Genomic DNA, 16,159 nt, shown 5'->3' with positions numbered 1-16,159 from the left:
TTCTTCCAGATACATACTGTAAATGTGGCATCCTTCCAGACCTGGGGTAGGAGTGTTCCAGTTGCTCAAGAATTGCCATCAGAGAGCACTGAACTAGTCCTACACTGAGGACATGTAATACTCGAGACAGCCACTAAGTTCCTCTCTTCAGGACATCATCCTACATCTGACGTCATCTATTTGTTTGAGGCTGGGAAACAACACTGCTTGAAAAACCAGCTTTACTTGAAATAAAGATTTAAAATTGGAGACAGCGGTTCATTCAAGTTTTGAAGGGTTTGAGAAAAATTGCATTTAGGGTAGGAACTGAACGGAGGCAAATCAAATTAATTGACTTAATGGCAAGAAAGTTAACCCTTTTGTAGAAGCTGAATGCTGTGTGCTCACTAAAAGTACATTTCTGAAACTCCAGGTTTGTAAAGTACTTTTAAAGTAATAATTATAATTACACAGCAGAAGACAGATTGTGCTACTCTTGCATGCACTGGTGCCAGAACTACACACTAAGCTCCCAAACAAGATGAAGTTCTCTCTATGGATGCAATTGAAAAAAAAGGTACAGCTCTGACTTGTTTTGAGTCAGCTTGCTGTGAGAATGCCAAGTGAGAAAAGATTTAGGCTAAAAACCCGTCTTTCAACAGCTGTTAGAACATGTCAGGAATACCCCAAGGATAAATGTATTCAATTTGTATAAGAGTACTAACAGTCTAAAACTATGGAAAACTGGGTCATAGCAGGATATCACATGCTAATTTATCTAAAACAATGACTATTAGCAAAGGCTAAATATCACATGATCAACTCCATGACATTTAGTTCCAAAATTCTAGTCTAGATTCATCTCTGTTAATACAAATGATTTGTTCTTTATCAAGTCTTTTTAATAGACAGCTGAAGTGGAGAAAAGATGTGTTGGATAGGAACAGAGAGATCCATCCAAAAAGCCTGACGCTTCCCAGCTTATGGTATTTTAGTGGAGCATATAAACACATCAGTGAGATTAGACCCCCCACTATCCCTTCGTGCAGGCCTCAGTACCTGTATTTCCCTATTGAGAAGCTGTGAGAAAACCGTTAGCAAAAAGAATTTGGCATTTTACTACTGAAGAAACAGGCAGAGTTTTTATCCTTAACAAGCCATAGCAGGACAAAAAAGTGCATACTGATCTACTACTCTTCTACACATAACTTCCATGCACACAACACAAACTCACTTGAATTGCTAAAAGAGAAAAAAGAACTGAAAATAAAAAATAAAAATATTTTCTTATTATGCTCTGACCTTTGCTTTATAAGGGAAGCTATGATTTTAGTTCTGGTATTCTAGGGATGTACATCCTGGTATTTGGTTAATTTTACAGAAGGTGTCAATCTTGATCAACATTAAAGAAAAATCTAAGTATTGTAGCAATTGAAAATACATCATAATTTATGGCCTAACTGCACAAGAGTGTTTATTATACACTATTAACATGATTGCTGGATGTAGCTAACGAAAATTAGCAACAAGCTTTGTAATATGAGGGCTTCCTCATCACTAATACTATATTCATGATAGATGCTGTGAATTGTTTGTGGGAATGGTGAAATTCATTCATTAACAGTACTTACTAGTGAAAGGACTGTTTACAAAATTAATGATGGAGAACTCATGTTGTCATCTATCTTTGGCTTCGCAAGGAAACAGCTTGTTCCTAGGAAAGAAGTATTTAGTCTTTAGTGTCTATATTGTCCTCATACTCACACATTTTAAGTGGTCACGGTACTCACTATATTTCTTTTTTCCATACAGAGTAAAATTAGGAAGTGTTATTAGCCTCATTTTAGTGAGAGGAACTGAGCCACCCTGATTATGCAAGACATATCAGAAGTTTGTAGCAAGGCAAGCAGTAATAGCCCAATAACTCAAGCTACTGACATAATCACTGGATTTCTTAAAAACCTACAATGATTCCATGTACCTGTTCTGTACTCACAGGACTTTTACTCCTTTGGCCAAATCAGCTGGGAAGAGCTGATACCATCAGATGCTATGACTCTCTAAAATGACATAATGCCAGGTAACCCTAGACAGACAAAGAAAGCACAAACTTAATACTGCTTCAGTTAGGAAATATTAATTAAAACAGTGATCTATGACTTTTCTCTGGATTGTTCCCATTGCATATAATGATTACCGCATTGATGTCTGAGTTGCTCTGCTGTATCTGTTCTTTCACACAGATTACTGTGCCTGGAAACTCACTTGGTGTCTGTAGCATACAGCTCCTAATGCAGATGAAGACCTATCACTGGTGAAGTAAAATATGTGAATTACTGCAGTGCATGCACTGGGGTCACTCTACTGTCATGTGCAAGACTACAACCAGAGGTTAATCTGAACATAGATTTACATTATGATTAAACATATTTTGGGAAAAAGCTTTACAAGAAATACTTACAAATTGATTCAGTGGTAATAATACTTTACTGATCCTATTTTTTGGACTAGTTTCTCTAAAGTCTGTGTAACACTAGTTTATTAATTGCTGATACAGTAAGATGGCCACACTGCAATATTTAATTATGTTCAACCACATGCTTATGGTAGTACGAGATGAATTTGTCAACTTAAATTGATAGAATACAGACTCTGTTCTCATAGAACACAAACTGTTGTCCAACAGGATTTTTGGTGTTACTATTTAAAAGGCACCACCAGCAGCAAACTTCAAGCCTCAGGATTACTTGAAAGGCAAATGAAACATTATTTCTGAAACAGAATGCATTTTCTGGCATGAGCTCTCTGCTGAGGCTGGAAATCTAGAAGAATGACGGGCATTATAGCTTGGGATTCAAAGAAAAAAGGAAAATGTGTAGTTTTGCTAGTTAAATACACAAATCTGATGTTAGCTCAGGCAGCACAGATTAAGTTTCAGTACTTGTCCTGGAACAAAACACTCTTTTTGGAGGAATAATAATTCTTTCAAGTAAAGTTTGCAAGTTGGACCCAGAAGCAGTTAAAAATAGCAGATAAGACTGATGACAGTAGTTAAGTTTCCAACATAACAGTGGGAGAGGCCAGTCTGACTCATCAGCAAAGAAAAGATAACTGGAAATGGGAGATTAAAAGGCCACACTCATTCCCACACAATTCCCAGACCTCCTAGTAACTCAATCTGAACACTGGGAAAGCTAAATAAAGATACAGCTAGTTTTTATCTTAACTGAAGAGCTTAATAAGCTACCCAAACTGAAAATGAAAATTCAAACTCTGGAATGAATATTCTGGATAACATTCACACCCTGCAAACAGGACCAGTGCGTGTATCTCAGGCCACAAAACTAAACATACTCTCACAGTACCTCTGCTGAAGAGCTCATTTTTTTTTTTTTTTTTTCTTTCCTAATTGTGTGTGATGCAGCTCCTAAGTCCAGCTAAGAGATACTCCAATAAGTGTCTTCCTTAGCTGGCTAGAATAGCAAGGGAAGTCTAGATACTGCTATCCAGAGGTCACAAAATAACATTGCACCACTTTATTATACCTGCACAGATTATGTCTACACAAAGGCATAGAGGGATGGCACAAGTTGAAATGTAATGGTCTTGTCAGTGAACCTAAGGATAGATGAAAGCCTAAAAAAAACAAACGAGGAAAGGATGGTATTGAAATTTAACCCCTTACCCACTCTGACAAATTATTTAGCCCTTCATGCTTCTAGAGATTATTCAGGACATCAGAAAAATAAATCACCTAAGTAAAAGAATACACACCTGTCTCTGCTGAGCTGCTATGGTTACCGTTTCTGCTTCAGAAATATCAGAAAGAGTGTCTACCAGATACCGTAGACTACCAGTGGAAAGAACGTAAACCTAAAGGGAAAATTCATGCTAAATTTATAAAAATAGCAAATCAGAAGTACCTGAAGTGAACCATATTAATAAAAGCTAAAATGAAGTAAACACCACAATGTTCCTACTTTCTGCTACATTAGGTGGGTTGTTCCCATCCTTAACTGGAAAGGTACCATCAGAAGGCTGCAGATGACTTAGAGAAACCAAGATAACAAAGGGAGACAAGATGGGTCCAGGAAAAGAGGTTCCTAGGAAAAGCACAAATAGTCTCAGTCTTTACTCAAAAAAGTAGGCCAAATAGGAAAAATACCTACTTGTAAAGAACAACCCAACAAACAAACAAAAACCACAAAGTGTAATAAAAATCTTAAAGGACTATGGTCTAAAGAAAGACACTCCGTAGTTTAACAGCAATTGTTTCATACTTTCCAATGAATAATAGATCTGGGACTGCCAAAAGAGGGTTTAACTACTTTGCTCTGTTCTCCTCAGCTGCCCACCTGGGTACCCTGCAGGAAAATCTGGCTGCCCTGGCAGGAAGCTATGGTAGAGAAAAATAAACTGGAAGAGGCTGCCTCTTCCAGGACAAACACTGGGAAATATTTAGTTGGGACATTTTTCTGCTAGCAGTAAAAGACATCAGCTTGGAAGGTTTACAATTTTTCTCTCCTACTAGATCTTTATGGTATCCAGTCGAAGTCTAAAACAAAGAATGATCATGGTATAGCTGGACAAACCATAGTGCTAGAAACATACATGTTCAGAAAACCTGGCCTCCAGAAATCTTTCAAGAGCTCTACAAAAACTGACAACTGCTTGCTTCACCAGAGCCGTGCCAAAATTGGGGGGCTAATAGAGCAAATGCATTTTGATGCTCTTAAACTGGGCAAACACCGCAAAAACTAGATAAAATTCTTTAATGAGAAATTACCACAAAACGCAAGCATTTTCCTTGTCTATGGAAAAGGATCTCAGAAGCTAATTTTGTGACTGAGCTCTTGTCCTACATAACTGAATTGAAATAAGTAGGCACAGTATGCCTATTTATAGGCAGTTTTAAAAACGCTGACTAAAGTAGTAAGCGCAGGTACATCAGTAACTAGCAGCCATAAACAGCTGTTTTCCACAGAACTTTCCAGGTAGTTCTATTTACATGGGGAAAAAAAATCAATACTGTTTAGCAGTTCTTGACATTTCCTGATTTTACACACATCCTCTCTCACGCTGTCTCCTGGAAAATACGTGTAAACATTACTTTATAATGTAAACTTTTACTTAATTGCAGCTTTTAAGTCTTTTGTCAAAAACATATCCACACACAAATGGAACACATAGACTTTGAATCTTACTTAGCTAAATTGAGTGTGAAGACTGAACTGAAATCTACCCATCTTCAGCATTTAAATACTACAAACAGTTGTATTTGTCAAAAAAGATTTGTTGAAGCCATTAGGTATTTTTCACTCAAAAGATAACTTGGCTTATCCAAGAATGAAAATATCTGTAGGAGATACAGAATACTTCCTACCCTTCCTACCAAAGAAACAAGTAGCTGGGTACACATTAAATCCTATTTTCTCAAAGGCGTTCTACTCTGTGTGCTTACAGTCCATTACTATGTACCTGCATAAAGAAGAAGGAAATACCAAGCTAGGATTAAATATACATCACCTGAACTGCTGTATTTGGTATAGCCCAATATCCACTTACAAAAGGCAAATGCTTGAACAGGGAGCACAAGAAACAGGGTGAAATTTTCTCTGGCGTATTCTCCCAGTCTCTCTTAATCAACAGATCAGGAAAGCCCTGACTTGAACACTGTTTCTCAACCATCCTATTTAATAGTCTGTCAGAGATAGGACTTTTCCACAAAGCTGTCTAATCCTTCTTTATGAGTATTTTCATAAACGGTTGGCCTCTACTGGTGACAAATTCCACATTTTAAGGATGTACTTTTGGCATAAGGTGGGACGTTCTCTTTTGGTGGCCTCTTTTTCCAAACTGAAGAGTTTCAGTCAACATGACTAACATTATCTTGTTATGACTGGTTTGTGTTCATTCTAATCCTGTGGTGTTTGGTTGGTTTGGTTTTTTTTTATTATTATAAAGCATCTGTGCTGTGTTCAAAATGCACCATATGAGTTAGTTCTCTGATGGCATAACTTGTTCTGTTTACTTCCTTCCTTACAATCACCAATATCCTGTGCGGCTTTCTGGCTGCTGTTAGGCATTTGCAATGATGTCTTATCTGTCAACAAATTCACTGTTGAACATGGTTAAAACTGTTCTCCATGGCCCCGTGTGTACCTGTTCATAGTGAATCTCTCTGACACCGAGTATCACAAGGTCTTTCTCATTCTTAATGCAGCCAGGCAAAAGTTTAATCACAGTGGATGACTGTGTGGTATCAGGAAACTTGTTATTACCCTCACTACTTCTCTCCATTTCAAGGTTATTTTTCAAGTCAGCTGAGCACCATAGACCTTGCCAGAGATTGTTGTAGAAACCCTCTGCCAACAGAAGAACCTGATGATCTGTCCCTGTGTTTCATTTCTGATCACTTAGTCACTCTGCCAGGCATCTTGGATTCTTAAAGTCAAAAACTTCTTGAAAGGTTCAATATATTATGCTGACCTTAGACCAAAGAAAGCCCATATATACATATATCAGCATGTTGTAACTCCATAGAGGGTTTTTTTTTTGACAAATCACAGCTGAGATAAAGGGAGCTAAAAGGTGCCTTTCTTCCCCCATATTCTTTTCACTCGTCATACTTTTAAAATAGGGTTCTCAAAACCACAGCTGTGGCATGACTAAACCTCCCTGGAGACAGCACATAGTTCTAGCAACTAACTTCTGAAGATTCGGCATAAAAATCTGGTCATTGCACAGGCAAGAACAAAGACTTCCTCTTTCAGCACCTTCCACAAGGTCTCATCTTTCATGGTTTCAGTTAAAAAAAAAAAAACCTCACAAAACAACAAAATCAAAAAACCTACCAACACCACTAAAAACCACCACAGAACAAGTGATCATTTTGCCTGTGATTTATAGAGTCTGTTCACTGCCTTCTCACTGATCCCTTCTCTCCTCTCACAACTGTCTCAGGTTTGGAAATCTCGTGACAAAAAAAAAAAAAAAAAAAAAAAAGAAAGAAAGTTTACTGTTGCAATGTTCCATTTGCCAAACTAAAAACCTGTGCATGATATAAAATCCTCAAATAAAGTGTATGGTAACCGTATCTTCCAGAGCAAAATTCTCATTACCCTAACAGTGAGCTTGTATCACGTAAACTGCCGTGTCTCAGATGATGCTCTAATAAAGAGCATGGTATCAAATCCACAATACAAGCTAAAATGCAACTGTAACTAGGTGAACAGATCTTTGGTGTCATTTTGTTCATTTTACAAAATACATTTGAATCCCGTGCTTCAGTGATTATTAAGCCTCATGTCACACCAGTGTTTTCTAAACTTGAAAAATGTAGAAAGAAAAATCTAAAAGTTTCTTGTCTTGTAAAATAAATTCTTCCAAATTCCCATTTAATATCAGAGCCATACTGTCAGCCTTACATTATCACAACTGGTTTTCCTGGATTAAAGGTACTATGTTCAAGTAGAATTCTTGAAGACAGATTCTTTTAATTTCCTAGCCTTTTCCCCCCCCACACATTATTTTGAGAATAATGACATGCTAGCAAAGCTTAACTGGGATTCTGAGGGGGAGAAGCTAGGGTGGGGTTTGTGTTTGGTTTTGGTTTTTTTTTTCCCTCACATCTCCTAAAGGTAGTACTTGTCTGAATCAAATTTATTTTTAGCTTCTTGGCAACAGAGAGATGCCAATTCCTGTTTCTGTGGGTGTTTTCAATACTGTTGGCATCTTATTGCAATGTAATTTCCACATCTGTAGTGCACAGTCACCTTATGCCCTTTGTGGATGCCTGCTTTCACTCATCTATAGCACTTGCATCCAGTTTAGTTTAGAAACAGGTTTGCTGTCTAAATCTGTTGGTTTTAAAGTTCATGTTCAAGAAACAGGACCTAAAAAAAAATAGACACCACTAGGTGAAAGAGTGGGGTACTTCTGCACCTCCAATTCATACAAGAGTGATTACTCTAGAATGTTTTCATATGAAAGTTAAAATTGTACTGCTAAAGGCATGAGCTTCTAAAATGGAAAAGCACTATTTGTAGAATAACTGATCTATAATCATAAGATGGTATTGTCAAAAGCCTACCTTTCTGGTAAATGTAATTGTTTCAGAAATTGTTGGATTTGCTGTGTTTACAGAAATAGAATGTTAAATTCTCCCCAGAGAAGTAGGCCTTCTCCACTTCCACCAGACACGATACAGTTTGGGTTGACTCAGCAGCAGCTCTTACAGTGACTTCCAATCTTGGGCACATCTTTATTTCCAATCCAGATGAAAAAATGCTTTCTCGAAAAGAAAGTAGATCACAATATACAGTAATGACTCTTCAAAATATTAGAGAACATACTTTTTCACAGGATACACACAGGGGACAGTTTCACCTTGTTACTTTCAATATTCACAGTAAAATACTTTTTAAAAATAATCTATTTAAGTGCAACTTAGAGCCATCAAGTGCCAGTTTATTTTGTTCTACAGAAATATTTATAAGATACCTAATGCCAGCGGAGTTACTCTTTTTGTGCTCAGACTTGCTCAACCAGTTGTGTACTACAGTAATGCTGAAAGAGGTTTCTTGGAAAGTTTGAAGCTTCAGTTTTCATTTGTTCCAACTGAAGCTCTATATCAAAGAATAAATGCAAAGCCCCAGCACTCTAGATCTGCAGGATAAGACAGTGATCATCAGGATAGCTTGTATAGTGAAGACACCATAATGCCCTTTGGGTTTGGAATATCCATGTTGTACGGTAAGACTTCCCTGTTCAGACAGATTGTCCTGAATGTTTACAGTCACTTAAATTTGTGGAGAAGGAACAGTGAGGAGACCAGTTGGCTTGATCTTGTTGATTCCTCCATCTAGGATGCAGACCCTTGGGTACTTGTTTTTCACTAGATGAGCTGCAAACTGAAGCAGATATATCATTAACACATTGCATATTATAGTCCTTCAATAGAAATAAGTTTGTGTTAAGTAACACAAGTTAAACAAAAGAAAAAATTATCAGCCTTAGAAGTTCTTTTTTTGCACCAACTAGTCCAACACAGGAATCCAGACCTATCTGTTGAAACAGCTGGGGTGAATTTGTTGGTCATGAAAGTGTCGCACCGATAACCCTGAACTTTATTTATCTCTGCTTAGGTAGGATTTTACTTTATTCTAACAGGATTATTTAATCTCAGAGTAATCACTGGAACACCTATCAAAGCATGAAAGAGCAGATCTTTTTCACTGCGTTAATCTAACTCCCAGCTGTTTTCTGTAGGTTCCCAAGTGTACAAGCATCACAGCTTGATGGTATAGTCATTTGCTTACCTGTCAAACTTGTCCAACATGACTTGATTTCACAGATGTCAGAATGGATTTGGGGTCTAGCAGCTGTGCTCTCCCACAACCCCACCACGTGCCCATAGGCAGTTACATAGTGCAAGCACATCACTCATCCCAGTCCTTGAAAGCCCCTCTCCCCAGTTAATTCATTCCATAAACCAAAACACAGGAGGAGTTACAGTTTCATGTAGAAACTTCATGAAAAGTCGCTACACTGATGAAGGAACAATATTTTGTGTATCAAAATAACAATGACTAAAAAAAAAAATCAAAATAACAAAAATTATGTATCAAAATATCAAAATCCAAAACCAAAGGAACAATATTTTGTGTATCACGTCACGCTTGCCATGTAAATACTGATTACAATACATTAAAAAGTAAGCCACCAAAATGGATTAATCCGAGAGAAACTACAATAGTTTTACCTTATTTCTAATAGCTGTGAGAAAGACTGCCCTGCCGTGCCAGTCTTTCAGATTTTGCTTTATACTGGATCGACAAATTAGTACCATTTATAAAATCACTGAGTGCTTCCAAATGGGCTACGTAAAACATTTGTAATTACCTTTATGACCCTTTAAAATGATTTGTGATACTATTCCAGAACCCAGTGCAAACATGATGTCCAAGTAATTAACTATGCACAAACAACTAAATTACCAACTCAAGAACAGCAATAGGCACCCCATCCAAACTTAGTACATGGGATTTCTGTTTACATTTACGTTCCTTCTAACTACCTTTGATAGTATAACAGATACTAAGGCAGAACAAGATGTTCCTACATGATTACCTGATCAAGTACAAGTCCTGAAATAATCTCTTTAACATGTAAGAGTACATAGTAGCAAAGTTTTAAACTCCTTCCATAGTCAGAACTTTTGCTTCACACTGAAAGTATTTTATATACGCAAGGAATTAATTTCTGTCCACTTACATGTCAAACACAGCTACTGCATTCCTTTCTCTGTGTTTCAGGATGGATTTAACCAGGTAATGAGCATCTAGTACATGATCTGTAACCACTGAGAACTTGTCGAGGAAGAGTAAGACGTCACAGTGGATCAGTCAGGATATTTTGGCTGTCATGTTTTTCCAGGTACTTCCTTAAGAGCAAAAGTAAGTTCGATCATCTCTTCCCCATTAGTTTGGGTCAGCCAGTGCAGGATTCAAAGGATCTAGTGAAAAAATCCCCACAATCAAAACAGCTAATAGTAAAGTTAGACCATGTGTGGATGCCAGTTTTCATGAGAAAAGTAAATGCCATGCTTTTCCGATGCAGAGATGGTGTAGTACGCACAGAGATATCACTAGGAGAGTCTAACTACCTCTCACTATAATCACAGTCCATAAAGATGCAGTATGTAGTAAAACAGAGACAAAGGTATTTGTCAAAAATAGTGCTCAGCTGTGCATACCATGAGCTACAAAAACAGTATATATTCCTACTGAAATACTCTTATCAGACATCTCCACTTCATATGTATGTATCTGTCACCTCACAGCGCTCTCCACCTGTGACTAATGGATAGTGCTCTGCCTTGGACACCACCTCATGCCTGCTCATGCCTGGACACCTGCTCATACCTGGCAGAAATGAAAAACGGACTCAAGCGTTCATACTGATGGGAAGTAGCATATTATTTGCTGAGTACAATGTCCTGTGTGTCAGCAGAGAGGTTCTACTCTGTCTACTGATACTTTTATACTTCCGATAATAAACTGTAAACTCTGCTCCAAGTTTTCGGATGGCCTAGCCATAGTATAACTACCATTCCAGGTAATCGGAAAAGAAAATATACCAACAAATGCTTTGTATTTAGGGTTTGAGCATTAAGGCCTGTGTCCCACTGTGTTTTAGAACTGCTTTAGTAACCAATGTATGGCTGAAAATAAACTTTCTTCACTGCATATGACAAGAGGTTCCTATATAAACTTATGGTGAGTGATCTCTTGCTTCTTGCAGGACCTATGCAAAGCAAGCACTGCAGCATCTGTGCCTGACAGGCAGAGAGCACAAGATGATATCCCACAAGATGAACTTCCCCCCCCCCTTCAAGCTGTCTCAGAAGTGTCTGTGCTGAGAAAGGCTGCAAATACAGCTCAAAATACTGCATCTGTACATCCAGCCAGGAAAAAATCCAGTGAGCAGGGAATGTACTACTATTGGTACCTCATTACTGTGGGCATCCACTGCCAAGTCAGGGGCCCAGAGGCATATACATTGCCATAAGCTGAGAGCTGCGATCAAACTCCAACTATCAACCTCCAAGAGCTTTGCACATACACTTCTCTCCACACTGCAAAGAAGAAAAGAGTCAAGGTTTATCTCATAGGGTAATAGGATTTGATCTGATTAAAGACATTCCTAGTATTACCTTCTGCCTTCCCATTGTGTCACTGAAAGTAGAAGCAGTAACTTTTGGTAAACGGTAGACTTAGAAGTAGTCATCTTACTAGCATTGCAGGCTTCCTAATTAAAGCTTTGACTTTTTAAAGTTCTGTTCCTCAGTACATGTTTGTGCCTTCCTTTCCCAGAGGAGTGAGTCTGTCACAAAGAACAGAAACTTGTTCACCATGTTGCTGAAATGTTCCAACCCCACCTGGTATCTTTCCCTGCCAAAATATACTGTACGAAGCTAGTATTTTCAAAACACATGAAAGTGTTATTTCTGGCATGTGCACTGATGGACGGGCATGAGAGGAAGGACTATATGAAATAGCGACATAGACTTCCTCCCCAACGTGACCTTCGTTTATGTTCAAACATCAGTAACATAATTCCAAGAAATTAGGAAAGGTTAAAAAATACGTTTCCTGAAAAGTTGAAAAAAATCAGTGATTCAAAAAAGAGCAAAATTTCATGTGTCAAAGTCCAAGATACTCTTCTGACTTAACGCCACAGATTTTTCTCCAGCAGAAATTGCCACCTTGGACTTCACACACGGGCTCTATTTCCTCTATAAATGCTATCACACAGTGTCAACTAGAAGTTTAATAACAGACACCTGTATGTCTAATTTGTAGTCCACTAAATAACCTAATTTACAGAGGTGCTCTTAAGACAGAAGATAACATGGTGAGGAGATAAGCAAATGGGTTACATCACCCTTAGCAACCTGTAAACCGCCTACATTTTAAAGAGAGATTTATTGAAACATATAAAGGTAGTGCACAACTGTAGTGTAATTTTCCATCACACAGGTTGATTTTAAATAGAAATTAACCTCTGTCACTTATTAGATGATTACACTTTCTCAAGTTTATCAAATGCTTGTGTTGACATTACTTCCTAGATATATCTGTTTCCCATATCACTGATGGATCACAGCCCTCTGTAATGCTTCTGTTGTCATTTAGACAATACCACTACTTGGGGAAACTGAGTTATGCTCATCTGAGGTAGAGGATTAAAGGGATGCTACAAGAATTTAAACTTCATCCTTTCTGCCTCAGGTGGCCTTTCCTCAAAATGTGCTTCCCAAGACAGTTCAGTTACTGTGTTTTTACTGGCTGCCTCTAGTGTTTAAATTGAACTTCCTCTTGCTACTTTCACAGCAAGTATTACACATGAGAGGATGAATATGCAAGCAACTTTTTTAACGACTACTATGTGATGGCGTTGGTGAAGACTTTGGAAACACTGTCCCTCTATTAAGTAATGCACCAATCAATTCCACATAAAACACTCTTCCTGGTGAGTATAACTGAGCCAGAAAATTGTAATTTGCATTTGAAAGCAGTCAGCTAAGACTCTCTCATGCAGATACAAGAAACAGGCTTTCAAAGACAGACAAGATCACAGCAAATTCATATCAAAATTTGGGCAAATATTAAACATTTTACCCTGTACTGGTGTTGCTCTCAATACAAACAACATAACAGGACTGCTCCTTTAAGTACCATCAAGAATCTTAATAATCTGCACATTGCAGCATTTATCAAAATGTTTCTATTACCCTGTTCCAAGCAGTAAAATCACAGCTTTCAAGTGTACTGAATGTATTACACCAGGCACATCACATTTCCAGACTGTCTAACAGCAGAGTCTAATAACACAACACAGCTTGAGCAGCATCAGTTTCCAGCACCCTTGGGGCTAGCCATCAGGGTTGTTATGTACACATTATTCACTTTCACTGACATTCTTGTGACAGGTTGTAATTAAAGAGCAAGTTGGGGGGGAAGGAGGAGTAACATACTGTACCAGAATATCAAAAAAAGACTGCTGTGACAAATGTTACCAGGGTAAAAATGTCACTATCATACTCTAAAGGAGTCAGAAGAAAAAGAGATACTTCAGAAGCTGGAGGAGAAATATTAATCAAATCTCATAGTACTCATCCATTGCCACAAGATTATTACTAGTTTTTCATTTGTAAACACAGGCTACACAAATGTCTCAGGGACTGCAGTTTGTTTTCTGTATGTTTTCAGTCAGGAGTTCACCACTCAAAGCACACCATAGTCAAGGTGATCAGTCTAGAGCTTTTTATACAACACAGTCATGTGTTTCCATACGCCACAAAGCTGACCCAGCACACAAGATAATTTTTAGTCAGCTGCTACTTATATTAAAAGGTTCCAGATAAATGAAATGGCACTTTAACACCAGCGGAAAGATAGGCACCTAAGGCCTCCCGTATCAACGAAACAATGTCTAGTTAATAGTTACAGTATTAGCATAAAGTAAATGGAAGCACAAAACACAAGCAGCAAACTTTGTGCAAACGCATACTAAGTAAAACAAAACAAAACAAAAAAAAAAACCAAAAGAGAGCTCGTGAAAACAGAGAAAGGAGAGAGAAAAAAAATGAGGAAAGAGAGAGCAAATAAGGAGGAAAAAAAAGAGAGAGAAAAAAACAACAACAAACACTTAACTTCTCTAACAAGTTCAATGAAAAATTTTTCACATGCAGACCTGGCCAAAAAGGAGCACTTTCCATTCCATCAGTACAAAAACACAACAGTAACTTAAAGCGCTTACATGGAAAAATTTGAAAATAAGCCCACACAAACAGGTATTTAATATCTAGTTTCAGAGTAAATTTTACTGAGAATGAAAGTAAGAGTAAACACTCAAATTTCTCCAAGTAATAACTTTTAAACACCTGCATTTTTAATTTTTCACTTAGAAATGATATATTAAAAAAATAATATCCAGCTGAGACCGAGCACTTGAAAATGAAAACTCAACTGCAGAGATTTAGCTGTTGTAACACAGCTAATTTATACTGACCAAAATATATCCAGCACACCCAATACAGCTGAATGGATTGTAACATTAAATGCAGAAAGCAAACCTATTCTATTTTAGAGTCAACAGAAAATAAAAACAGCTGTTAGTGAACAGAAATATGTATTTTTAAAAAGATGTGTAACAGTTCACTTGAATATAATAAAGAAAGCATGAGTCTTTCTGAAAGATTCCATCCCCCTCCAAGTTTAAAGATTGTCCTAGATGTTGAAAAAATGTTCAAAGAAATACTTGGTAGTGACAAACCTTTCTTTGTGATTTGCAATACTTTTTACTAATGGTACCCAAACGGAGTCTTTTTTCATAACCACGGCAAGAGTTGATTAGGAAGCCTCTGGCAGATCCATATAGAAACTACCAGCTCTTAGATATTACTGAGGGCATGCCTACACTGCCAGTTTTGTCCTGTTTTTCCTTAAACTCCAGGACAAAAGTCCTTGGACCTCCCAGACAAGGCACACATTCCCTCCTGTAGCAGTCAGTCCTCTTCAAAAGCTGATTCAGATACAGTTTAGAGAAGAGCAAAACAACACTTGCCCCAGACAAGCAGTATGGAAACTGGCATTGCCAAATTCAGCAATACTATTCTAGCTGGCAATATCCTTACACGAGTTTCCTGGATCTATAACACACATTTATTAGTTCATTACCATCACTATTTCAGTTATCACTCTTTTCAGATTCTCTGAACTGGAATAACAGGAAATATAAAACACTGTCTCAGAGCTGTAATGCAGTAGCCCTGAGTGATATGGATACAGCCTGATTCTTGCAAGCTCATGAAAGGACAAGGGTGCTCTTTCAGAGGTGCAGCCCACAAAGACAGTACAACCACAGCCTGAACATGCCTGAGTGAAACTCTGGAGCCTAACAGCACCACTCCAGGGTTCAGATTCACCACCTCCCACCTTTCCTGTCCATACACATCTCACAGATGGCTGAGAAGAGTTGAGATCCTGCTTGCCAGCACCTCCTAGAAGTCAGACATATTTTGATAGGTAAAGCTGATGACCCCACAATCTCTCATCTCAGAAACATCCAAACCTCTGTGCAGTAAGGCACACAGATGGGACAATGTCTTCATCAACCAACCAACTGAAATTTCCAACAACTGTAACTGTTTGTCTCAAAGATTAAAGAACCTCCATCTTTCATTTTCCCTGTTTCCTCTTTCATACCTAGCTGGAAAGGGAGAATATTTAGGTCATCTTTGCTGTACCTGAGGAATTCAGTGCAAACTAACGAAAGCCACTGACAGGGGCAGAATAACAGTGTAATGGAAGTCCTGGCTGGCAGCCCAAGTGTCTGTCTTGGGCTGTATGAAGAGCAATGTAGTAGCAACAGCAGCTAGGCTATCTTTCTGTCAATGAAAGAAAACATACGTACATGTTACAATAATAAAAAGTGCTAAATAAAATAATACAAACTTTACAGAATAAAATAATGAACTTTACCATGTCTTGGGTAGAGATACAACCAGCAGGCTTGTGGCTCATTAACTAAGCCTTTCTGTCTCTTCAAAATACAAGCTTAATCCCTTCCTCTTTAAAGGCAACAAAGAGCCACCTGATGATTCCAGTAGGCT

The 16,159-nt window shown here is 37.9% G+C and overlaps 1 protein-coding gene across 1 annotated transcript in view; it reads right to left on the bottom strand.

Moving 5' to 3' along the window:
- Positions 1 to 8,212: 8,212 nt before the first annotated feature.
- TBCK (TBC1 domain containing kinase) overlaps positions 8,213 to 16,159 on the bottom strand; it is a 114,999-nt gene continuing 107,052 nt past the window's right edge. The window contains exon 26 of the mRNA XM_075751493.1: positions 8,213 to 8,891. Coding sequence (XP_075607608.1) covers positions 8,781 to 8,891 — 111 coding nt within the window. The 3' untranslated portion in view covers positions 8,213 to 8,780. The remainder of the gene's footprint in view (positions 8,892 to 16,159) is intronic.

This window comes from Balearica regulorum, chromosome 4 (assembly GCF_011004875.1).
Source record: "Balearica regulorum gibbericeps isolate bBalReg1 chromosome 4, bBalReg1.pri, whole genome shotgun sequence".
Taxonomy (NCBI): Eukaryota; Metazoa; Chordata; class Aves; order Gruiformes; family Gruidae; genus Balearica; species Balearica regulorum.
The sequence above is the reverse complement of the archived record's forward strand: the minus strand, read 5'-3'. Positions and strand labels throughout refer to the sequence as shown.